Here is a 25,169-nt window from a genome sequence, read left to right on the forward strand (position 1 = left end):
TAAATATGCCAGTGCAAGCAATGGATTTTACATTTTCAATTATATAAATGGTACCATAAGGTGATTTGTAAAACTTTAATATAACTTGTATAAACTTTTGATATGAAATATGTCGGATATTGTAGTTAAAAAATATGATTAGTATTTAAGTTCAAAAACCAAAATCAAGTGTCCTTTTATTCAAGAGTTAATAAGAGTGAAGTAAAAGTCTCTAATAAAAATGTAAACTTTGATTTAAATATAGATAAATGTATGATTGGTATTAGATTTATCAGGATATATTCACCAATTTGTTTTATAATTTGCTTATTATACAATTTTTCAAGTGGCCAGATGGAAAAATAATGAAATCTATATTTTCCATTAACAGGATGTATGCTTTATAAAAGTGACAATATTTCAGATTTGGTACAATCTTAGGTCATTTTAGCAGTATTGTCAAATTTAAAACAATTATTGCTTTATTTTTTTTGTATTTCATTCAGCTTTTTCATTGCTGAGGTGCTAAATTACATTAAAGTTAATTCAGTTTTTTCAATCCTGAGGTACTAAATGATATGAAAATTTAGTTTTTTCAGTGCAAAGGTACTAAATTATATAAACATTAATTCAGTTTTTTTTTCGCAAAAGGTACTAAATTATATAAACGTTAATTTTCATAATTTGAAAAAAAAGTGAATTAAACAGGATCTTTACGCCTGTAGTCAAAGATTGAGGGCAAAGAAAGTTTTTCTCTATATATGCAAAAACGGCTTGTTTGGGTTGAGAAAATATTTTACGTAAAACGAGCCGTTTTTGCATATATATTTCTCTACAAGTGGGTTTTCTCAACATCACTGATTAAAGTTTTTCTCTATTTTTTCAATGTACTACTGAAAGATACACTAAGCATTACATGTGATGTTTGTATTTGACTATTGAAACCTTGTTTAGTATATAAACAAAGCTGATACTTGGACTCCTGCATACAAAATGTATGACATGCCATATGAGTCAAAACCTAAAGACTTTTTTCACATATTCAGTATTATTAAGTGGAGTACTTACTATATACATATATGTGTGTGAAAATGGTATATTTTTTAATTGTTATGTAGCTGACATAAATGAAAAAACAACCACCTATCATTTTTTTCGTACATTTCTTGTGTGTACACATCTAAATCACATTTATATATCATCTGAAACGTGTAATTATTTTCTATTGCACAGAGTGTTAAGGGTAGAGCATCAGAAATGAATGAAGTTATGGTAGTGATTATTAAAGCTAATTGTCATAGATTATATAACAGGTAAACATGGTCTTTACTTATAAAGCATATTTAAACTTTATAAATATCTGTCATTTTTAAATGCCTGTGGACTTTGTATTGAGATGTAATGGTATAGCATTATTTATAAGCTGCAGAAAATATTAAAATTTAACTTAGTGTTTTTTTTGCATGTTTGTTTATGTTACTGAAATAATTGCCTTTAAAGTTAATGTTATCAATATTTTACTTTTGCATTTGTATATAAAATGCACATTAAAGATCCTTCACTTAAGCACTCTTATAGATGTGAAAATACCATTGCACCATTAGCCAATAGGAATATTGGGTTTCCATATGAGCTAACATGCATACACACATGCACTGACTGGGAAACATAGTTCTTTTAATTACAGTTACATTAGCATATTATAAGGCTTAATATCAATGAAAGGTAAATGTTGTATACAGTATTGTTGAACAGTTATTAAAATTAAACAGAAACAAATACCAGATTAGAACAAGCACAATTTTGTAACTAATTTTACATTTTTATATAGAAGATATTTTTCATATACGTATAAAGTGTAAATACAAATTCCTTGCAAAATGGCTTTGATAAAGAATAAATAAATAAATTCATGGTTAGCATTAGCCTCATCATGTTATACTCACCATTTTTTATAGCTTGCTTCTTTTTAAAAGCTTTTGAAATGGCATGGTAGTTTTGTCAAATGGAATAATTTACAATGTTCTTTGTTTAATGAAATATACATCTTATGAAAGTTACCATTCCTTTAGACGTGATGTGACTTAAGAAATTTTAACGATATTATCTTTGTTTAATGGCAAATGTTTTGCAAGGAAAGGTTAGGTATGAAATAAAAATCAAGACTGTAATTTAGGAGTCAAAACAAAGTGGATGTGCCAACACAAGCAGTGAACTCTCCTTTGGGATGATATTAAAACTACCTTGAGAAGTACACGTAATTCTTTGTTCGTCAGTTCATAAGTCGTAGTGATTTTATTTATTTTTTCATTCACAACATGTAAAATTGAGTCATCTTTTAGCTGTTTGAAGTGCCTCAAAACACAGCTATAGAATATGATAGGAGCAAAACAGTTAATGGATTGGTTGTTGATCGAAACATTTGTATAGCAGAAGATAATGTTCTAGACCACTTTGTAGCCTAGAAAAAAAAGAGACAAATGGCATTTTAAGGTTTGGTCAACCTTGTCTGCTGAGTTATGTACCCATTGTGTTAATTTTATTTTGTTATGATTAACGTTGTACGTGATAAATAAATTGGTTTTTGATAAAGTTTTTCAATAAAATATTCGGTTCAATTTTGTAAAATTCACTTTTAAGAGTCTAGATAATTATAATTAATATAAAAAATTATCACTTAACTGGTATAAAACCATGACTGCAAGGCATGGGGGTCAGGGGATCATTTGACTCCCCACTTTGGAGAATACCACATGTTTTCAGAAGAAGATTGAAGGAAAGAAAAAATATGGAACGGAAAGAGAAACTGAAAAATATGTACGAATATCAAGATTAAGATTTGGCTTTAGTTTTTTTCTTAACTTATTAACTTACATTCGTAGCGCGAGCGCATACATGTCAGTAAACAATTGAACAGTGGATTAAGCGAAATGATACAATGACCAACGTAATTCTGTATCCATTTTCAGTGAGGAGAAACCCACTTGTTTGTGGGTTTCTCGTCATCACTGATCATTATTTCATCACGGCGACTGTACGAGAAGTGTAAGTTTTTTGTGTTTTTCTCTGTGTATTTGTACTTACCTGTTACCATTATGTCTGAACTAGCATACCGTACATCACTATTAACAGTACACGCTCACACGATCGTTAAGAAACTAAGGAATTTAAACCAACGAATTATTAATAGAAGAAATGACATTTATTTTATTCAACAATGTAGAAAAGAACAACTAACCCCTAATTTTGTAAAGGTAAAACTTTCAAAAAATTTTAATACATACACAAACATTATCCAAAATTTACAGAAAAAACTACTGAAAGCCATGTTGAACACAAAATACAAAGAACTACATGACTTACAAAAACAAAAAATGAATCTAGACCATCAACTGGCATGCTGCATTAAACCAGAGATTTACGGACTTATACAACGAAACATAAACCAAATCAATACTAAAACGACAGAGACAAAAGATCTGCCACAACAAAAAACTAGAAAAACTAAGATGCAAACAACAGAAAAGACACCAAAACGACAAACCGTTGACTAACCTCATAATTAACAGATCTGACCGTCAATTAAACACAGACGAGAAACAACTACTTAACAAAGGACTCAACTTCGCTATAGCACCTAGGTACATTCCAACCATAGAAATCAAAACATGTTTAGAAGACCTAGCCAGGAGACTTGTGATACTTTCTACAGAGAACAAAAACAAGGAAACAACCAACAAAAAGAAGACAACTTAGATAATTTTATTGACATCCAACAGCCAAACTTCCCAGGTAAAATTACAAATTTATATTTTCCAGAAACACCTAAAAACAACATCTTAAACGATTTTTTCAAAGAATTTTCTCACAAAACCATCAACATAATTTCACAAAACAGAAAACTGAAAACAACCTTACAAAAGAGACATTAATTGCATTAAAACCTAAAACAAGACAAAAACATAAAATTCTAAAAGCAGATAAAGGTAACGCTATAGTCATAATGAACACGAATGAATACATCCAAAAAACGAATAACATCCTATCAGACACGAACAAATTTAAACCAATACACACAAATCCAACAAAGACACACGAGACGCAACTGAACAAATTACTACTACAAATGAAAAAAGCCAACACAATTTCACAAACACTTTATTCCTACCTACGTAAAACCGACTCACGCACACCGCAAATATACGGCATCCCCAAACCTCATAAACCAGATTGTCCATTACGACCAATAATGTCCACATATGAATCGTTTAATTACAACCTTGGGTAAATACATAGCATGGGCATTCTCCAAATATGTAACATCAGCCAGCTCATTTATCAAAGACTCTTTTAATTTCAAGTCTAATCTAAATCAACTTAATCATAAAGCCTTAATGGCCAGTTTCGATGTTATATCCCTCTTTACAGAAGTTCCAACCACTGAAGCCTGCAAGATAGCCTTAGAACTCTATATCCGAGACCCTAACCCAACTATAGAAATTCCCAGTAACCAGTTAGCAACCCTCATAGAATTCACCACGATAAAGACAAACTTCATGTTCAACAACCAAAACTATATACAAACAAATGGCCTAAGCATGGGCAACCCAGTATCACCAGTTCTAGCCAATATTTTTATGACACAAGTTGAAACACAAGCAATTAACACAGCATTACATCCACCATTATACTGGTACAGATATGTAGATGACACGGTTGCGGGATTCAAATCTACAGAACACATACTTAATTTTTTCAATCACATTAACTCTATACATCCCAACATCAACTTCACATGTGAACAGGAAGAAAACAAACAAATATCATTTCTTAACCTCAAAAGTACAAGAACTGATACACAATTTCAAACAGAAATCCACCGAAAAATCACCCATACTGGACTATACATTCCTTGGGACTCAGCACATGAAACAAAACAAAAAACTCAACATACTAAGAAACCAAATAAACACAGCCATAAAACTATGCTCACCAGATAAAATTAACGATGAATTAGACAAAATAAAACAATACTTCACCAACATCAATAAGTTTCCTCCACAAACCGTAGAAAACGTTATACGCACACACCTAGACAGAAAGCAAAATCAACCAACTAAAGTAAATACAGCTCACGAATCAAAAAACCACGAAACCATATACTGCTGTATACCATATATTCCTGACATCAGCAAACAAATAACCAACATTTGGCAAAAACTTGTAACAAAATATGACATTTAAGTTAATACCAAATTTATTCAAAAACCAGGCACAAAACTGATTCTATACTATGTAAAAAACTACACTGACAAACACCACACCAACATTATTTATAAAATACAATGTGATAACTGCCACGACTTCTATATTGAGAAACAAGTAGAAAATGGAAACCAGATTCAAAGAACATAAAGTCACCTTCACACGTTTTCGAACACTGCAAGTCAAATAAACACAACATAACCATAGAAAACACTCAAATACTAAATAAAGAAACAAACATAAACAAACGCAAAATTAAAAAAGCCTTACTTATACAACAACTTAAACCCAAAATAAAACAATATAAAGGAACGCCTTTATACCTATATTAATAAAATAAATAAAATTATATATTCAAACATCTAATACCTCCCTCTACATTTCGACACACAGTTACACAACCCCTTTCAAACATGTGGTCAGCTTCCGGTCAGTTACCTCTTTCTTTGTGAACCTGACGATGACCTAAGAAGGTCGAAACGTTGTTCGCTCTTCTATGTAAAAGTGTTTTCTCAGCCCAAACGAGCCGTTTTTGCATATAATGTATCCATTTTCGTTACGTCTCGTTATGGATGAATAATGAATGAATAGAATAATTTTTTCTTCTGTTTTCATAATTGATATATGTCTTGTGATAAAATGTTTTTAGGAAAAATAAAAATATTTTTTCTTAATTTATTATCAAATATTTATTTTGATGTAAAATATATTTATATTTTGTGAGTAATTTAATAAAATTTAAAACATTAATTTTACGCCATTTTTTGTGTATTTTACCCTAACCAGGGTAATCCAGTGACGATTCAGAAGATGATCAAAATTAAACTATTCGTAAAGAGCAGCCGACAGAAAAAGTTAGTGGTTTTGAATTTGCTGGTCCACAACAATCACAATTTGAAGAATTTCCCATCTCGGATTATCTACAGGATTCACGAATCATTTCAAGCTAAGTGGTATAAATGATTCCCTTGGGTATCTTATCATCAGGATTCTGATTCTGCAATTGTTTACCTTTGTGAGAAGTTTGCTCCAAAATCTTGTATGATATTCACATTTGTTAAATGATCAAAACCAGGAAGATTGCAGAAACACGCTAAAAGCGTAAGCCGTGAAAATTCAAGGATAGCATGAATCCGTTCAAAAGCAACAGAAATTTGTCAGTGGTCTGTACTAATTCAAGCCAAAAATCAAAAGGAAAATGAAGTACAACTGAATAGACTATCTTTCAAAAGTGATAGAAACACTTTTTTTTCTTGCTATGCAAAACATTGCCGTTAGGAGCTACCATGAAGATTGTCTTAATGTATGTGATTCTTCTGATGTAAATTGAGGGAATATTCTTGCTTTTACACCTGCGGAGTGGGGCCCGGCATGGCCTAGCGCGTAAGGCGTGCGACTCGTAATCCGAGGGTCGCGGGTTCGCGCCCGCGTCGCGCTGAACATGCTCGCCCTCCCAGCCGTGGGGGTGTATAATGTGACGGTCAATCCCACTATTCGTTGGTAAAGAGTAGCCCAAGAGTTGGCGGTGGGTGGTGATGACTAGCTGCCTTCCCTCTAGTCTTACACTGCTAAATTAGGGACGGCTAGCACAGATAGCCCTCGAGTAGCTTTGTGCGAAATTCCCAAACAAACAAACAAACAAACACCTGCGGAGTAAGGAGCTTCCATGGGTTAAGGAAAAGTTCACAGAGATTTTGGCCGATATAAACAATGGTTGAGTTGGGATATTCAAAATGAAATTTTGAATCTGGTTGCAGTGACCAATGAAGTAAAATCGAGTGGTTTTAATTTCATCATCGCAAATAAAACCATGGATGTCAGTCGCGACGAGCTACTCTCTTTGCCTTTGCTACATTTTAGATGTTATTAAAGAAAAGTTTTTAGCCTTCTTCTTGGCAAAATCATTGAAGGCTTAAACTCTTAGGATTGATTACGGAAACTTTAGTGCAACAGGGCTTCGATCTTTCTTTGATAGTTGGCCAAATATACGACAATGTCAGTAACATGAAAGATGAACATGCTGGGCTTCCAAGTCTAATCAAAACTGTGACCTCAAATCAATTTATATCCATTGTGTTGGTCACTTGCTTTATCTTTCCATTAAAAAAAAAGCCCTAAAGAAAAACTCAATCACTGAAGAATACTCTAGGAAAAATATAATCAATTTATTCTTTTGTCGGAGAGAAAAACATTGTACTTCAGTCTAAGTGAGACCTATTGGGCCTTAAGACATGCTGCAGCAGCTGTATTGAAGAAACGTATTGAAGCTACAGTTTTCGCCCTTCTTAAAATTGTTTCAAACGATCTCAGCACTTTGTCCACGGGTAAAGACCTTTTAGTTTCAGTCTGCGACTTAGAATTCATCTTTGCCCTTCTAATCTTGGAAAACACTTTGAGTGAAACTTCATCTTTATCAACTTACTTTCAATGAGGAAAAATGGATGTCTTTTTGGCGAGATAATCTGCTGATGCAACAATTTTAAATGACTAGAGACAAACGAAAATGTCTTGAAGCTATGGAGCGAGGCCACAAATTTGAGGACAGACATAAAAGCAATAATTAAGGAAAAACAATTATCAGTTTCAAAGAACTGACCATTCCTCGTCCTTGCTGCCGAATACCAACAGAACGTGCCTTAGAAGCTGGATTTGCATCTGCTACTGCAGATTTTGATAGTTTAACCTCTTATGTAAGGGACATCATCTACTTTTCCACTGTTCAAACTTATAAAGAGCAAAGTCAATTTCATTTCGATGAAAATGATAAAAATATTTTTTGCGGTCTCTCTTCTATCATAATGTAACTAGAGGAAGACATTTAATTTCTTTGTGACTTTTATAAACTGAATGAGAATCAGTTATTTTCAGAAAGAAAAATTGTGGTTGGTCTTTTCGATCAAGAAAAAATCACCATTTATTTTTCTGGATATAATTTGTCAAAATGGATTTATGAGAATGACATCTCTCAACTCCTTCCAGCTTATTGGCGCAAATATTCAGCACTGTACCAGCCACATCCTGTTCTGCTGAAAGATAATTCTCTGCTTTACGTCGAATATTGAACAGGAAATAAAAAAAATTTGATGGAGAATAAAATGGAAGAGATGATCAATGTTTTTGCTCATCAGAAGAATCGTGAAAACATATTACCTATTTGAATTGTATTTGGTTTTATGTTATATGCGTTAGAAACTAGCTACAATGAAAAAATTACGTTTACGGTTTTGGTTCTTAAAACAAATATATGTTGTTACTTTTTCAGAGCAATCGAAGTATTGAAAATTTATGTTTACGTTTTTTGGTTCTTAATAAGAAAGATATGATATTACTTTATTGGAGGAGTCAGGGTACTGACTCTCCAGTTGGGAAATTCTTGCGGGCTTGTACAAAACTGTAGGTATATACAGTAAAAACGTTTTTTAACCAGAACTTGCCTGTAGAATAATGCTACGAGAGAAGGCATGTACAATAAAATCGGCCCTGCGTGGGGTTAGATTTGTACAAGTCAGCTGAAATGCCTCATCTTTGCCAAAAAACCACTGAATAGCATATGAACTAAATTAGAGTGTAATATGGATGTGAATCAGATTGTTTAATATTAGTTATGTGTGCTTGCCTTTCTCACTGATGGGCCATACTTATGAGCATACCATTTGCAATTCCGTCTGATCGTATCCCAATATATCATTAAAATTTGCATCTGTTGTTCTATGTTTGAGGATATATATGGGTGTTTTCACCATTATGTAGAACTTAAGAAAATCAACTGTTGGCAGCAATGTTGTGAACAACTTTAACAGAGATTTCTAGTGACATAAGAAACTAAACTACTTGGAATGAGTAGAAAATTACTGTAATAGATAATTGATAATTTGTGTCTGATACAAGATCCTACAAAATAGAGTAGAGAGCATTTTATGATAGATTAGAACAGATTCATGACACTATATACACTTGGTTTCATAGAGTGGTTTCAGCCGTTTTATCTTTGCTTCCAGAAATGTTTTCTTGGTTCTGCAACTTAAACAAGAGACTGGATATACTTCACAAATCAAAATGAATCCTTCACAGAAATAAAAACCTTTCACAAACTTACATGATCAAGTTAAATGATGTAAAAATAAACAGAATACATTCTACATTACAAATTAAAGTACACCCTTACAAATGTTTACAATAATCAAAACTGAAACCCACTAACATAGAAAAATGCTACAATTTAATAGATACACGTAGAAAAGTAACAAGTATAAACCCTTTCACAAATAGCATGAAGTAAAACTCTTAACCATCGATATGAATATTAATCATGATACTCGCATGTAAAATTACACGAGATGTAGAGCCCACACAACCTTAAATCCGCCACTGATCAAACTGAAACCAACAAGATCATTTACTAAAATAAAATAGAGCCGTTAACCACAAAACGTAGGTCACTTTCCTCGTAAACATATCTCAAAGGTAAACCCATAATCTGGTAAATGCAAACAACACATTGAAATAACAAAAAAAATCAAAATTTGGAGCACACATATTGCATACATATAAATATATGTAAAAAAAAATAACAACTAGGATTCGAAAAAGATAAAAATCAACTACGATACTTGCATTATGCGCGTGTATCCAAGACATGCTTACGTAACAAATATTGAACTTAAAGGGATGAAATTGAAGTGATACCTATAACTAATTTTAAAATTTTAACTTATCATTGAAAAACGGCATAGAAGTTACAGACCATTTAAGATTAGTAAATACACAGATTTTATGATATATAAAAATGTGTACATTAAATTCTTATGCCAATCTGTGATGCGAGATTTAGTCTTATTTTACTTCAAACCCATTAGAAGGCTTTCCAAGGTAGCTGGGAATTCTCTGTCAATGGCAGTGGCATGCCACGTGGTTTTCTTGACCGTTGTCAAGGTCTTGCAGGTCTGTGCCAAATTTGTGCGTTACCATCAAACCTTTTCTTTCACAGTAATGGAAGACTGTGTATCCTTTCATCTTTACGGTTGTATAACGTAGAAGACCCAAGTCTCAGTACATTTTGCTGCTTGTTCCTTCCAGATCAATACTTACATTTAACTTCGTGTCACAAAGTTTTAACATTCATATCAAAGTCTATCTTCGTTCACATGTTGCTCAATAATTGTTTTGTTTAAATGACCAATTTTTGTTATACAACACTCAAGAATGACATTATGTAAGTTTGATACGTAATTCTTAGAGCACACACATGTATTCCTTTATACATGCATTTTTGTTTATAACAGATTACTTGTAGCACACACACACAAATTAGTTCGTTAGCCGTCGTAGTCTTACCTAAGTTGTGTTTGAACAGATATGATTTGTAATGTGTTGGCATCTATAAGCCATCGAAAAGTCGTAGATTTAAAGTTTAATACATCAGAAAATAAATATTCCATAGAAGAATTAACATTCATGCATTTACAACGTGAACTTATTAATATACATTTAGAGAAAGCACAATTTTTTCACTTCATACAGAGAAGTTATATACATATTAAAGTGTGGTAAAGGTAGTCTAGGATGTTCTATGTCATGATAGCCTAGTAAAGATAGTTTAGCAAGTAAATCTCTCGAAATATTAATAGAAGTTTCACTTCAATATCTTAGAAAACAAGGGTTGCAACTAGATGTCTGTCATTGATTTTTCAACCACGTCTATTCTAGCTTATAATAATCGATGACCTGGCAATCATCTAATATATTAAGAATATATTTCATTGAAAAACTGTTTTATAACTCTGTAGGCAAGGATTGGTCCATGTGAGTATCTTCAGGCACTTAAAACCATATTATCCAATGCCTTACCAGCAGACTTTAGTCATACGTTGACCAATGGATAAGTCTTAGCCAACTTTGTGTAGTATTCAATAGCCTTACGCAACCCCGGATTAAGGCATAAGCTTAGCAGACTGAAGTCCAGGGTCTCACACTAATTAGGGGGCCTCAAGCTATGACAATAAATGTATTGCACATTTATCGTGTTACTTATGATGTCTAAGGGGCCAATAAAACTCTTAATCCGGCCTTGTCCATACGTATATTGATGACCTTTTTCCGTCTTTGGGAATAGACTAGCGATATTCAGGGCTGTTCTCTGTGAAAGAGAATCAACAATTTACAACTGGAGTTTACCTTATTTCGATCAATTATTTTGTATTTAATTCTGCCTGTTTCAAATCAATACAGAACATGGAAATGTATCTCAGAACAGCTGGTATGGATATTAACACTTTTACTGACAAGGAGAGAACAACGTTTCGACCTTCCTAGGTCATCTTCAGTGGGTTTCTTATCATCAAAAAGAACTTGGAAATACCTTTCTTTCTATCTCAAAATCATGACTGGAGATGGCCAAGCACTGCCTGATGGTTCCGTAATTCTCTATTGTAACATCTGATGTACTTTAGTGTTGTCTATATCTCTGGTACTGCAAGAATATTTTCACGTGGTTTATTTAATTGAACGCTTGTCATCCATATTTATGTACAGTCATGTGAAAAAGTTAGGATACCCTATGAAAGCCTGTGTATTTGTGTAACATTTTTGGATATTCTAACTTTGCAATATTCTAACTGGAGGTAGACAACCATGAACTGACCTGCTTGACCAAACATCTTGGAACAGTTCAATGGATTCCATAAGCTGGTTTTTGTCCGGGGCTTCTCGAACTTTGAGGTTGAAACCCGACGATGATATGAGGAATAAGATGGCTGTGATACCATCGAACACTTGAATCCACTTACGTCGCTCTCCACGTTGTCCTCCAACATCAAACATCCTAACATTGGTATAAGATGCATTTCATAAAAGGTTGAATACTTTACTAGATATTTAAACTGCGTAATCTCTTAAATGCTATGAAATCTGCTCTCATGAGTCACAGCAGCGTCTTAAATAGTTCGAAGAACACTCAAGTTTCGAATTAAAGTGACTGGTTCCTGTTAGATCAGCTGGCCAATAAGAAGTGAATATCAAAGATTATTCCATTCGCGACCATCGCCTGATTCGTCGACGAGAATAACTTGGCTCACCAGATAAAAACAACTACAGTTACATAAACAGATCCTTAATCCTCGGTTAACCGAGTTCAACCGTTAAGGAAAGTAGAAGTTAAGAACTAAGTTGAACCTCTGCACTCATTCTGGGAATTGTGGAAAACATAATAACTCTAAAAAGTTTAGTTTTTTAGATTTGTTTGTTTCTAGTTAAGCTCAAAGCTATCTGTGCTCTATCCACTATGGGTATCGAAGTTTATGTCCAGCTATAGAGTTATATGGCAAGTACAGTACAATGTTACATACAGTATAGCTATAGAGTTACAGTCATGTGAAAAAGTTAGGACGCCCTATGAAAGCCTGTGTATTTGTGTAACATTTTTGGATACATAGATATTTAATCCCAATTTCAACAACACTGAGAGATTATAGGAATATAACTAAACAATTAAAACTGAAGAAAAGACTTTTCAAGATCTTCTGTACATGTAATTCTACAAAAATGCATATTCTAACTGAGGAAAAAGTTAGGACACCCTACCCACTAATAACTAGTGTTAACCCCTTTGGCTGAAATAACTGCAGTGAGACGCTTTTTGTAGACATCTACCAGTCTCTGACATCGGTCTGAAGGAAGTTTGCCACACTCCTCAATGCAGAATTCTGTCATCTGTGAGATGTTTGAGAGCTTTTTTGCATGTACAGCCCGTTTGAAGTCACACCACAGCATCTAAGTCGGATTAAGATCTGGGCTTTGACTCGGCCATTCCAGGACTCTTCATTTCTTAGTTTTCAGCCAGTCCTTGGTGGATTTACTAGTATGTTTTGGGTCATTGTCGTGTTGCAGGGTCCAGTTCCGCTTTAGCTTTAATTTTCGTACAGATAGTCTCACACCATCCTCAAGCACCCTCTGATACACAGTAGAATTCATGGTGGATTCTATGATTGTGAGCTGTCCAGGTCCTGTTGCAGCAAAGCAGCCCCAAACCATGACATTTCCACCTCCAAGCTTCAAAGTTGGTATGAGGTCCCGTGATGACATTTTAGGGTGTTTGGAGACCTCTTTAAGCATCTTGCGGTCTGTTCTCGGGGTGAATTTGCTTGGACGACCAGACCTGGGCATGTTGGCAGTTGTTTTGAAAGCCCTCCACTTGTTGACTATTTTCCGGACAGTGGAATGGTTGATTTTAAAATCGTTTGGGATCTTTTTAAATCCCTTACCAGACTCATAAGCTGCTACAATTTTCTTTCTGAAGGCCTCAGACAGCTCTTTTGCTCTCACCATGGTGCTCACTCTTACTTCAACAGTCAGGAGCACACCAAACTAAATGTCTGAGGTTTAAATAGGGCAAGCCTCATTCAAAATGCTGAGTAACGATCTTCTAATCATATGCACCTGGTGTGATACACCTGTGTGTGAGTTGAGCCATTTTAAGTGTGAATAGATGGGGTGCCTAACTTTTTCCTCAGTTAAAATATGCATTTTTGTAGAATTACATTTACAGAAGATCTTGAAAAGTCTTTTCTTCAGTGTTAATTGTTTAGTTATATTCCTATCATCTCTCAGTATTTTAAGTATTGAGATTAAATATCTATATATCCAAAAATGTTTTAAAAGTACACAGGCTTTCGTAAGGTATCCTAACTTTTTCACATGACTGTAGTTTTAGTTCATTGTTTTCTGGCCCATTCTCTTATCTGGTCCCAAGAATACATCAGAATATACAACAAACAAATCACTTCATTGTATCTAGATTGATAGCATAGTTCTCAATCGACAATACCAGATGAATTGACAATTATGCATTCATCCTTATATATGGTGCAAGTACAAAAAATCTTAGAATTACTGCTTCCCCTGGTTACTTTTACTTAACTTACTGTTTATTGATAACATTCCAGTTACCTCTAATTGCAAAACAATGCCAGGGATTCAGCTCTCCTCAAACAAATAATTGGCTAAACTAATGATCTTTGTATTTTGGATATCAAACAATTCATGAATGGGTTCTTTTAGTGTATTACATGCTCCTGATACATTAGACTGCATTTACTGTAAACTTCATATCACCATTTGTGTTAGGAGATATCGTGATTTACACTCTCTTATGCATCCATATAATCTACTCTTCCTGGGCCAGATCTGACCAATAGATTATCAGCTCACCAGCGCACATTCATCAGACCACAACGATGACTCTGAGTTCGATCTTTAGAGGAAGAACTTGGTTAACATATCTAGATGACTAAGACGTGAACAGCATTCCTCCCTGACCCATTAGTTGTAATTAGATAGAAGTCCTAGCTTTTTGCAGCATTGGTGAGCGTATGTCAAGAAGAGAACTTCTCCTGTATCCTACAACTTTCTTAGACAACCATTTCTCGTCAGGAAACAATTCGTCTTTCTGTCCACGAATATTTTGAGCTGTGGAAAATGCCATTTCCATGTAAATAAAGCTTTTTAAACGTAGATATACAAGAGAATATATACAGATGATAAAAGCGTTATATAAAACACACAAAAAACTCCATAATAATATGTTCTGGCCATGGCACCAAACTTTCCTCTTACCTATATATACTGTAATTCTTTCAGTTATAAATAATTTACTGAGTGAAAAGACAATCCCACTTACTAATGGGATATTTATCAAAATACCTACTGAAAAACAATTTATATTTTCTGGTTAACTAAATTCATCAGTAATAAGAAGAGGCTGAATACAAACGCAGTCACCATAAATACTCTTCATTTGGAACAAATACTCTTGTACATTTCAAATGTATACTTTACATTTCACAATTAACAGACACCTAGCTCTGTTGGAGAGTTAGCTGTGAATAAATCGCGTATCAGTTCTACATAAGTTTAAATCTTCTGATATCTTGTTCTTGACTGGGTTGGCTGAGATCGTGTTCTGGACTGAATAAATCCCTGCTTATATAATAAAATAATATACTTACATAAAATGATTAACACTGCTCACGTGACTGGTCATTCCTAATGAAATATGAAAGAGGTTTTCTGACTGCTAGTAGAAAATATACTCTCTAAATACTTTGAATGACCTTGCAGATATCGACCTCCCAGGACGAAAAAAGTGAACAAGAAAATTTAAGACCTTCTTCAATGTGTTATTGTGGAAACTAGTTATATTTGTAAAAATAAACTTCGAGAGTTTCTTGTATTGTTTCAAGGAAGTAAAAAACACATAATATGTTTATACACCAAACATTTCTTTAAAATTCTGTGTATGTATATTGCATTTAGGCAATGATAGTTTTGTAAACTATGTGTACAAAGAATTCACTTGCGCTAATTTTTAGGTTAGCACGTTATACTAACACTACAACAATTATTCAATAGGACTTTAGCTTTTTTGGTCCTATTTCTTTGTGATACCCTACTGGAGTGTTATATACATTTATTGGGGTGTTACAGATACTTGTACAAGTTTATATGAGTTGGAGCTTTCCTTTCTTTAACACGTATTATGTGAACGTATGTAACGTAAGAAATTTAGAATACAGCACTAAGACCTTGATCTTACTTAATAGTTTAATATAATGATTCCATCATCCTTTTCTCTTCGTGCCGCCGCTAGTACAGCAGTAAGTCTATGGATTTACAAAGCTAAAATAAGGGGTTTAATTCCCCGCGATGGGCTCAGAAGATAACCTGATGTGGCTTTGTTATAAGCAAACACACACACACACACACACACACTGTCTTCGTCTGGTGCAATCGTAGTTTCCTTCAGATTACGAGTCTAGCGCCCTAACCATCTGGCCATGCAGGATCATCACGTAATGGAGATCACAAGGTTTATTTTTATAATTTCTGCTATCTTGAAAAATTATTAATTAACAGTGTGTCACGTCATCTACAGGCTATCTTTACTATTTATTTATTTTTTATGTTTTATGCAGTTGGAAAGTCAAAGTTGTAGATTTTCTGATGCTGATTGAAAATATAATGAAATGTTTTTTATTAGTGTGTGTGTTTTTTTTCTTATAGCAAAGTCACATCAGGCTATCTGCTGAGCCCACCGAGGGGAATCGAGCCCCTGATTTTAACGTTGCAAATCTGTAGACTAGCGGGGAAGAGCGTTTCGTAACTGAAATTTGACACATCTAATAAAAATATATATGTGTGTATTCAACTCTTGTTAAGTGTTTTCATGATTCTGTCATAAAATGCTATATTTGAATAATTTTTATATTGATGTATATAAAAAACATTATTATTTTTAAACTGTTTCCATTGGAACAGACTTAGACATAAATATTTATGTATATTAACCTGGAACGTCTTTGCTTTTCATAGGAGATTAAGACCATATTTATATATTACTAGAAATGTCACTTATGAAGTTACGAATAGTAATTACTTCTCGTCTTACGCAGCTAATGTTGTTCGTACCCTTAGTAATTAATACTGATTATGCAATAATGTTAACGCGTAGACATTTAATTTTATGTTTTTTTATATGTACTTTCTTACTTTCAAGTATATTTGTTTTCGCCAAAAAGTCGGACAAAATTGATAAACCTTCGTGGGCGAAAAAGGATATCAGAGATTACAATGATGCGGACTTAGAAAGGTTATACGATCAGTGGGAGGTAGGCTCAAAATTAATTATTAATGCTAAATTAACCTTTAAATAGTTTCATTATATAATAGTTTGTAAAGAACTGTGCTGTTACAGAACAGTTTGTTTATAAATTAAATTATTGCTGGCTTGACAAGTAAAACATTGATGAAACATTAGGCTTAATATAGTTATTGGCTTAAGGCTTGACAGTACTAATATTTTTGAAAAGTATAATTTGCATAATTAAGTATTACAACAGCAGTTAAATTTTTTAAAATGTTATTTTTATAGTTACTGGAGCAGCACTTCGCTAGTACAGCAGTAAGTCTATGGACTTGCAACGATAAAATCAGGGTTTTGATTCCCTTCGATAGGCTCAGTAAATAGTACGATGTGGCTTTGCTATAAGAAAACACACACGCACACTGGAGCATTGTTACACTCCATGATCGTCACTTTTGTATCAGGCATAACTAAGTTAACTTGACTGTGTTCTTGTATCACTTAATGTTTTATTTTTGTTAAATTACTAATTATGTAATTGTAACTTGCAAAATACAATCAGTACAGAGACCTGCTCATCGATATGTTTTGTTGGATTAATTCTTCTCTAGTACTGCCTTGGCCCCTCCTAAATGAATAAAAACAACATAAATAAATGTTCAATACCATTTGTTTTTACTTTATAACTTAAATGTTAAATGCTAGGATGTTATTTCATGGTAGAAAATATGTTTATTTTCCAATTAAACATTGAAAACCTTCAATGTTACTATTAGTGTTACTCCTGTACTTTGAATTTTAACAATTATTTCCTGATATATATATAAAATCATACTCTAGCCCTTCATACAAGTTTGAAGAATTAAATATATTATCGAAGAGTTTTGAGTATTAATTGAATTATGAAGAGGACAACTAAGTATTATGAGTAACTGAGACAAAATAATATGCTGAACAATAAGTTGGAGATGTAGCTTTTTGTACTACATATAATTTAGGTTTTCACCTGATTCTGTGTAATCTTTAAAGAAGTTTATAACAGGAACTTACTCAAATAATTACTTTTGTTAACATTGAAACTGTAACTTGTAATCACTTGCAGTGTATATTAATAGTCATAAAGAACCTTATACTTTTGTTGGGCATTCATTATAAATTATGTAAAAACATGTAGCACAGAAGAATTTATAAATATGAATGATTGGCTGTGGGGAATTGTCTGAAATGTAATAAGTAATTAAAACCAACTTTTGAGATTCTCACAATAATCTATGAAAATGCAAAAAATCTGTGCATTTTATACATATGTTTACAGCCCTTAAAATATGATTAAGACAAGAATATTTAATTAATAAATTGTTATTAAAACTACAATTTCTGCTCAACCTCATAACATTTACACTTTCAAATATTAGAGAATCACTAGAAATAATAAAGTTTAGAAAAGAAGTGTTAAACAGATATGAAGGGCCATCAGGGCAAAATATCTATTAATGGTGTGATGTAGTATACAGTTTGATTAAGGAATTATGTAAATACAGAAGGCAATGTAATATATGCCAGCTTAAAAAAAAAAACAATTATAAATTAGTATGCCTTGTAGACAACTCGTGAAGACAACACAGAAGGCTTCAAATCATTGCACATATAGAGTGTATTTTAAATGTAGAAGCCTTTGATTACTTCAGTTAAGTTCTTTAAATTATGTAAATATGAAATGCTAGTTTTGTTTATTTATTAAATTAAAAACGTTTATACTTATTTGTACACAGTAGTAAAATATAAAAACTGAAAATGAGCAGTTGGTTATGAAAATTTCAAAATAGATATGAATAACAAGTGTGAAAACAGTAGTAGTCTGTAATATGAGTAATTTGAATGAAAATGGATAAATATAATGTCAATACATGCAAATTAGATTTTATATAGTATTTTTAGCTGCAAATTCTGCTAAACTGACTAGTTAATGATTTGAGGATTATGCCCAGTTTTTCTCTATGTATTTTAGTCAACTTTTAATTATTCTGGTTGTGAAGGCTGAAACATGAAAATGGTGGGATTTGAAATTAATATTTTACAGTTGTGGTGTAGAAAAAAGTAGAACTAGTTACTTCTTTCCAGTTTAATGTAGTACAAAACTTTTAAGCTGTTTAGTTGAATATTTCGTCTTATAAAATTTGATGTTAAAAAGTTTTGTAAAGACTTCTTAAAATGTGCAATTTAAAATACAAAGTCTAGTTCTGTTAATCAAATATTGCAATAGAAAATCTTGTTTATCTATTTTAGATTTTATTTTGAAATAATTTTTTTTAAAACAGGTTTCATAACCTTTTAAGTATCCTGTTTTAAAAGGTTTTGTAAGTATGTTTTGTTTTACATTGAATTGGGAAGAAAGTGTAATGATAAATTCTTTATTTTTAAATGTGCGTAAAATTAATTTGAAACCTTGTTACTTGTGGCCAGTATTATCTAAACATAACTTTCCTGCTAACTGGCTGACTGCATGTTAAAAACATGTCTGTTAGATTCAAACTGTTTGAAAGATCTAAATGTTTAAAATAAATTAACATCAATATAGTGGGTGAGGTGAATACTAAAATTGACAAATACACATCATTACTATGCTAATACATTCTTTCATGTTACATGAATTCTCTTTTTAACTGTATATGATCTACCTTAAACCATTTTTGGATTCAAAGTATGGATCCAAAGTACATAATAGCACATTTTTGGTTTAAAATTCAGCATGAGAAATATCAAACAAGACCTGGAAACTGCCAGTTAACTCCTTAAACCTAAGTGGAAGCTGCCAGCATCCATCCAGAAATCCAGATTTACTCATCAGACAGTGACAGAGTCTGATAAAATTTATGCATCTTTGGATGAAAACTAATCCAAACCATGTTAATATCTACAGATGAAAGAAAAATTGAAGTTTTACAAGGTATAGTGATGATATTAGGAAATCATAAAAATTGTTCTGGCAGAATGTGCAAAACATGATGGGTTTAAAGAGTTAGAGATATGTTATTGCAGTACACGAAATGGTCATGCTGTTTTCCTAAAAACTAAATTTAAAGTGTTAATTGGTAGCTATAATATCATAACATTTTATTCTAGTATTATATTTTACAGCTTTTAGAAAACTTGTTTCCATGTCTCATTAATTCATCATGAAAGCTTGGCTATATGGATATTAAATGATCAGAAAATTAAACATTTATTATTGGGCAACATGGTTCAAAATTAATGCTAGCAAATTATTGATTAGTATCACAGTTTTGATAGTAAAATGTAGAAAGCACTAGAAACAAATTAGTAGTACATATTTCAAAAGGAAGATTTGCAGCTTCTTACTGTTGAGTAAGTACACCCATGCTATGTGAGCTTCAGTAATTTGAACTGCAAGTTTCTGAGTTCAGAAGACTACTGCATTTGTGATTAATAAAATTGTTCTACTTGCTGGAGTCATGCTGGGTTTGCTCTTTCCATTTGGGACTTGCATGGCATATCGGACTAAGTTTCAGAAAATGAAGACAGTGAGATTTGTATGATTGGTCATGAGGGAAATTAGCCCATGGTTCAGCTGGTTACATTCATAAAACATGCCTCTGAAGTGAAGTTTTGCTGGCAGTGTGGTTAAAAATACTGTTCTCAAAGTGCTCGTTAATTGGAAATTATAAGGAGTTAGAAATCATATGAACTGCAGATGGTTTTTTTTTTTTTTCTCTACATATTCCTTTTAACAAATGTTAGGCTTAGTGGACTCTGGTACCCCACCAGCATTTGGAAGTTAAACCATAACTTTTAATGATAAATACTTCTTTTAGTGTGAGGTGATCCATCAGCAAGGGTACCATAGGTTTTGTTCATCCAGGAGGTTGTTGTCTAGATACACAAGTTTCCATCCAAATCAAATATATTTTAATTTTTGTGAAATCATTGAAATCAGTTTTCATTTTCAAAAATACTTAAAAATTAAAATTAGGGAATTTTCATGCAGATAAATAGAATATATACTTGCCTATGAAAATTTAATATAAGAAATGATTAGTTTTACTACAGCAAATTTTGAAGAATAATAATGTGGCTAGTGGGAGAAAAATAACACCTACTTGCTCTAATCTTCAAACATAAGGTGAGGGCTGGACAAAGTTTACATTGCAGTTAGATTTTGTTTTTAATGAAAAAAAACCTTTTAGTTGATAAAAACAAGACAGCAGTATTTTCATCATCACTAATGCTGTATCTAGTATCGCTAACCTGAAATATTTGGTTACAAAACTGAATGTCTGCCATTTGAAGTGCAATGTAGACATTGTGTGAGCCAGTGTTATATCTTGAGTTAATTGTTTGTTAATATTATTTGGCATTGCTTACTTCAAATACAATAATTATTGTTATAAAATACTTATTTTTCATTGTATAAACCTGTCTTTATTATTATATACCTGGTGTCAAACAATTTTGTACATTTAAAATAAATTAGAGCTGAAGTAATTTCTGTAATTAATTTTAGATTGTAAAATCCAGATCTGACATTGGAGATGAAATCATATGTGGAATATTGATAATTTTGTTGTTTTGTTCCAGGAAGATGAAGAGCCTTTGGAAGAAGATGAGTTGCCAGAGCATTTGCGACCATCTCCGAAAATAGACTTAAGCAACTTGGATACCACTAATCCAGAAAACTTGTTAAAGATGTCTAAAAAGGGACGAACTTTGATGATGTTTGTTTCAGTATCAGGTGTGTTTACATAATTTCTGTTTTCTTATTAATCTGCATCATTTATTCCACTTGTTTTTAAGTTAAGAGTAAGGAACTTGTTACTTTTTGTAAGGTTTTGGAAGGACTTCCTTTGGAAAACTGTGTGCAACTTAGGATTCCTTACTGCAGGAAGAAATAGTGAAGTGATATTTGATTTTTTTGTCTATGAAGAGAATATTAGGTGTTTTTTTTCTTTAAATCATTGGAAAATAGAGATAACTGTAAAGATAGTCTCTCGAGAGATTAACTGAGGTAGTGTATGTAGACTAGATTAAATTTCTTATGGCTTTCAAACCTTTGACCAACTTAACATTTGAAATGTACCTAGGAGGTTTTAGAGATTACACAAATAATATTTGATATTTTGTGATGAAGAATAGCTTTTAATCATAACATGAAATCACATCACACTTGGACTAGTGACCAAACATATTCTATTTTCACAAACAAATTACATTCAGACCAATACAAACTATAACTATTGACAAATAAAACAAAATCAACATTGTACCATTTGTGATAAATGTGTACATGAGACAACAATGGAGTGAGAATACCTGAAAGGTTTTGGAATATTCCACCTGTAACATATAATTCATCCAATGGACAAACACAGCATACAAAGTGCACAGTGGGGAAGGGGCATATTGTCAGGTGCTCAAACCCATAGTGTATTGAATTCTATTATCAAAGGTGTGCAGCAAACATTATTATTATTAACATGGTGTGCAGCACTAATTTTTTTGTTACTCATGTCAGATTTCACCCTCCAGGAAAGTAAGCTTGTACTCTTTCAAAAAGAATCTAGAACAGGATTAAGCCACATTTTTATACATGGGAAAGGTGGAATGATATTAAAAATATTGTGGAACATATTAACCTCTGTCTTTTTAGATGGTGTCTTTTATCAAATGAAGAAGGTTCATCCAACAGCTCTTTGTTCTATAATGAGCCATGCTTCATCTTCATGAGTGAGAGCATAGGAAAACCCATAAATATTGAGGAAAATATTCATAAAAACCTCAAAATAATTTTGACGTTAAAAAAAAAAACACAACAGATTTAGCCTCTCCATTGTTGCAGTAGTGTTCATTCTCTGTGTGAAACTTGTTTTCAGTTCTTTTGCTTTACAGGTTTTGTTGCATTGTTTCAAAGAAGTTAACCTGTTTAGGTTCATTTTCACATGCTCAATAATCCAGTCTCCTCATTCTAATGAGATGATATTTGGAGGTACATCACATTTCACTAACCAACTTCAGACACTGAACATATTTCGTATGTTTTCAGGTAATCCAAGCAAAGACGAATTAGAAGAAATAACAAAATTATGGCAAAGTAGTTTGATGAATAATCACATATCAGCAGAACGGTAAGTACTTGATATAATCTGTTGGTAGTGGGAAATGGTATATGTGTATATTACAATTTCTTAGTAGTAATACTCTGTATGTAATGTATTTCACAATAAAAGTGAGATGAAAAGTTTTTTCAACTTTCCAACTAGCACTACAATAGCACAGATATGATTTTAAAAAATATTGTTTTCTTTTATTCATTAAACCTTTCTCTTAACAATAAAATTCATTCTTCTCACTTTCTAGTAGGGTTTTTCACAAAAACATTTGTAGCTTGTCTGTGTAAGTAACATATTTCTTAATTCAATTTTGGTTTAGTTTAGATTAAAATTAAACATTTTCAAGTTTTATAAACAATATTTTATTACACTAACATTTTAATGCTATTATTTCAAAACTATATATATATATATATAGGTACATGCAACACTACTATAAAATTAGTATTAAAATACATATGAAATTTTTTGCACATTTTATCGAGAGGTTTGTGTTTTGACTTTTTATAATGTTACTAAGAAATCTGTTGGTTTGAAATAGTTTTGTTGCAACAAGTGTAGGCGTGGTGATTACGCATCAGTATTATTACAGGTCAAGGAGTATAATCAGTTACATATGTTGAAATTTGTATGGGTATTTGCTGGGTTTTAAGTTTTTGTTTTTGGTAAAGATTCATTTACATGGTATATTTTTTACTGTTTTTGTTTTACTCTAAAATTTATGTCCTAAGTTCTAACACCTCCGTCTTCTGTGTTGTTATAAATTTTCATCCAACGTTGTTTTTATTATTATTAGCCATCTTATGCACTAGCAACTGTGCTTGAATTGTTGTATTATACCCACTATCTTTTGCAGTTTTAATAATATAGTTTTGTTAAGCCTAATGATGGCTAGCATTACACTAGCTGAAAACTTCCTACAAAGTAAAGAATGTGGTAATAACTTACCAAAATTGTTTTCGTTCACAAGAAGCTGCTAATACTTTTAGGTTTTTCCCAACCTGTACATCATTAAACAGGAAAACTAAGCATCCATTAGAAACCTTGTACAGGTGCTATATAATCTGACAAAAACTAGTTATTTGATGTTAACAAAAAAAACTGTCAAACAGTATTAGGAGAAAACAGATAAGATATAAACCATTTCTGTCCTTTTGCCAGCACTGTATCCTTTGTAAAAAACAAAACAAAACTGTACTTACACGAACTACGTATATTGTGTGTATGTTGACTTGTATACACCTGATGGCGAAGGAGTGTACTTTCCACAAGTTTCTTGTTTAAAACAAATTGTTATGCAAAAACAAATCGCTAAATGCACATGTAAAGACTTTGCTAGCATTTTCATATCAGTTTACTGTAGAAATTGGGGAAATATAAGAAATACAACACTGATATTAATGTATTGGAAAAGGTTGGGAACTTGTAATTTTATTGCTTATTAGCTATATATAAAACTAATCTTATACAGGCTTGTTACACTAAAGATGGTAAATATTATAAAAGTTATTCATAGAAAATTCATAATTTGCATTTTACACAATACTGATTGACTCCAGTCTGTAAATACTTTTGCTTGCAAGAATCATATATTTTAAATTTAAAAGACTTGTATTTATATTTCAAATTCTCTCTACAGGTTTCTTGTAGATGATCACAGAGCTATATTCATGTTTAAAGATGGTTCCCAAGCATGGGATGCCAAAGACTACCTCATAAATCAAGAGAGGTTAGAGGAGGTTACCATTGAAAATAAACCATATTATGGTAAATACAGCCAAAAGGTGAGAACACTTTTACTTGTAGATTTCAGTTATTGCACGTACCCTATGCTGATGTTTTATGGTAATGGTTTAAGTGTTGTCTAATCGTATGGTGCCAAAAATAGTTGTTGTAATTCATGTATTTCTTTAAACAATTTTTTGAAAATATATTCAACATTTATGGTTAAGAGCTGATAAATATATTGGCACAAGTTAAGTGGTTGCTACATAAATGTTTAGATATAATTTTAATTGTTCCAAGTTATGTATGTTGTGATACACTACAATTTTTCAAACTTTTTTTTTTGATAGAAAGTTGATGGAATAATTTTTGAGAGGCCTTGACATGGCCTGGTGGTTAGGACAGTTTACTTGCAATTTTTGAGTCATGGATTTGAATCC

At 32.3% G+C, this 25,169-nt stretch overlaps 1 protein-coding gene across 2 annotated transcripts; it reads left to right on the forward strand.

The window, feature by feature from the left end:
• Nucleotides 1-16,632: 16,632 nt before the first annotated feature.
• Nucleotides 16,633-24,887, forward strand: LOC143238381 (LDLR chaperone boca-like). 2 transcript variants are annotated; one of them, XM_076478531.1, is made up of 5 exons: nt 16,633-16,904; nt 19,628-19,826; nt 21,476-21,629; nt 22,938-23,019; nt 24,644-24,887. In XM_076478531.1, the coding sequence occupies exons 2-5, from the start codon at nt 19,800-19,802 to the stop codon at nt 24,870-24,872; spliced, it is 492 nt and encodes a 163-aa protein (XP_076334646.1). In that variant the 5' UTR covers nt 16,633-16,904; nt 19,628-19,799; the 3' UTR covers nt 24,873-24,887. The 2 variants fall into 2 exon arrangements, with proteins under 2 accessions (XP_076334646.1, XP_076334645.1); XM_076478530.1 differs by lacking the exon at nt 19,628-19,826 and having other exon boundaries at nt 16,637-16,904.
• Nucleotides 24,888-25,169: the final 282 nt, after the last annotated feature.

The sequence above is a fragment of the Tachypleus tridentatus genome, chromosome 13 (genome assembly GCF_004210375.1).
Source record: "Tachypleus tridentatus isolate NWPU-2018 chromosome 13, ASM421037v1, whole genome shotgun sequence".
NCBI classification, from domain to species: Eukaryota; Metazoa; Arthropoda; class Merostomata; order Xiphosura; family Limulidae; genus Tachypleus; species Tachypleus tridentatus.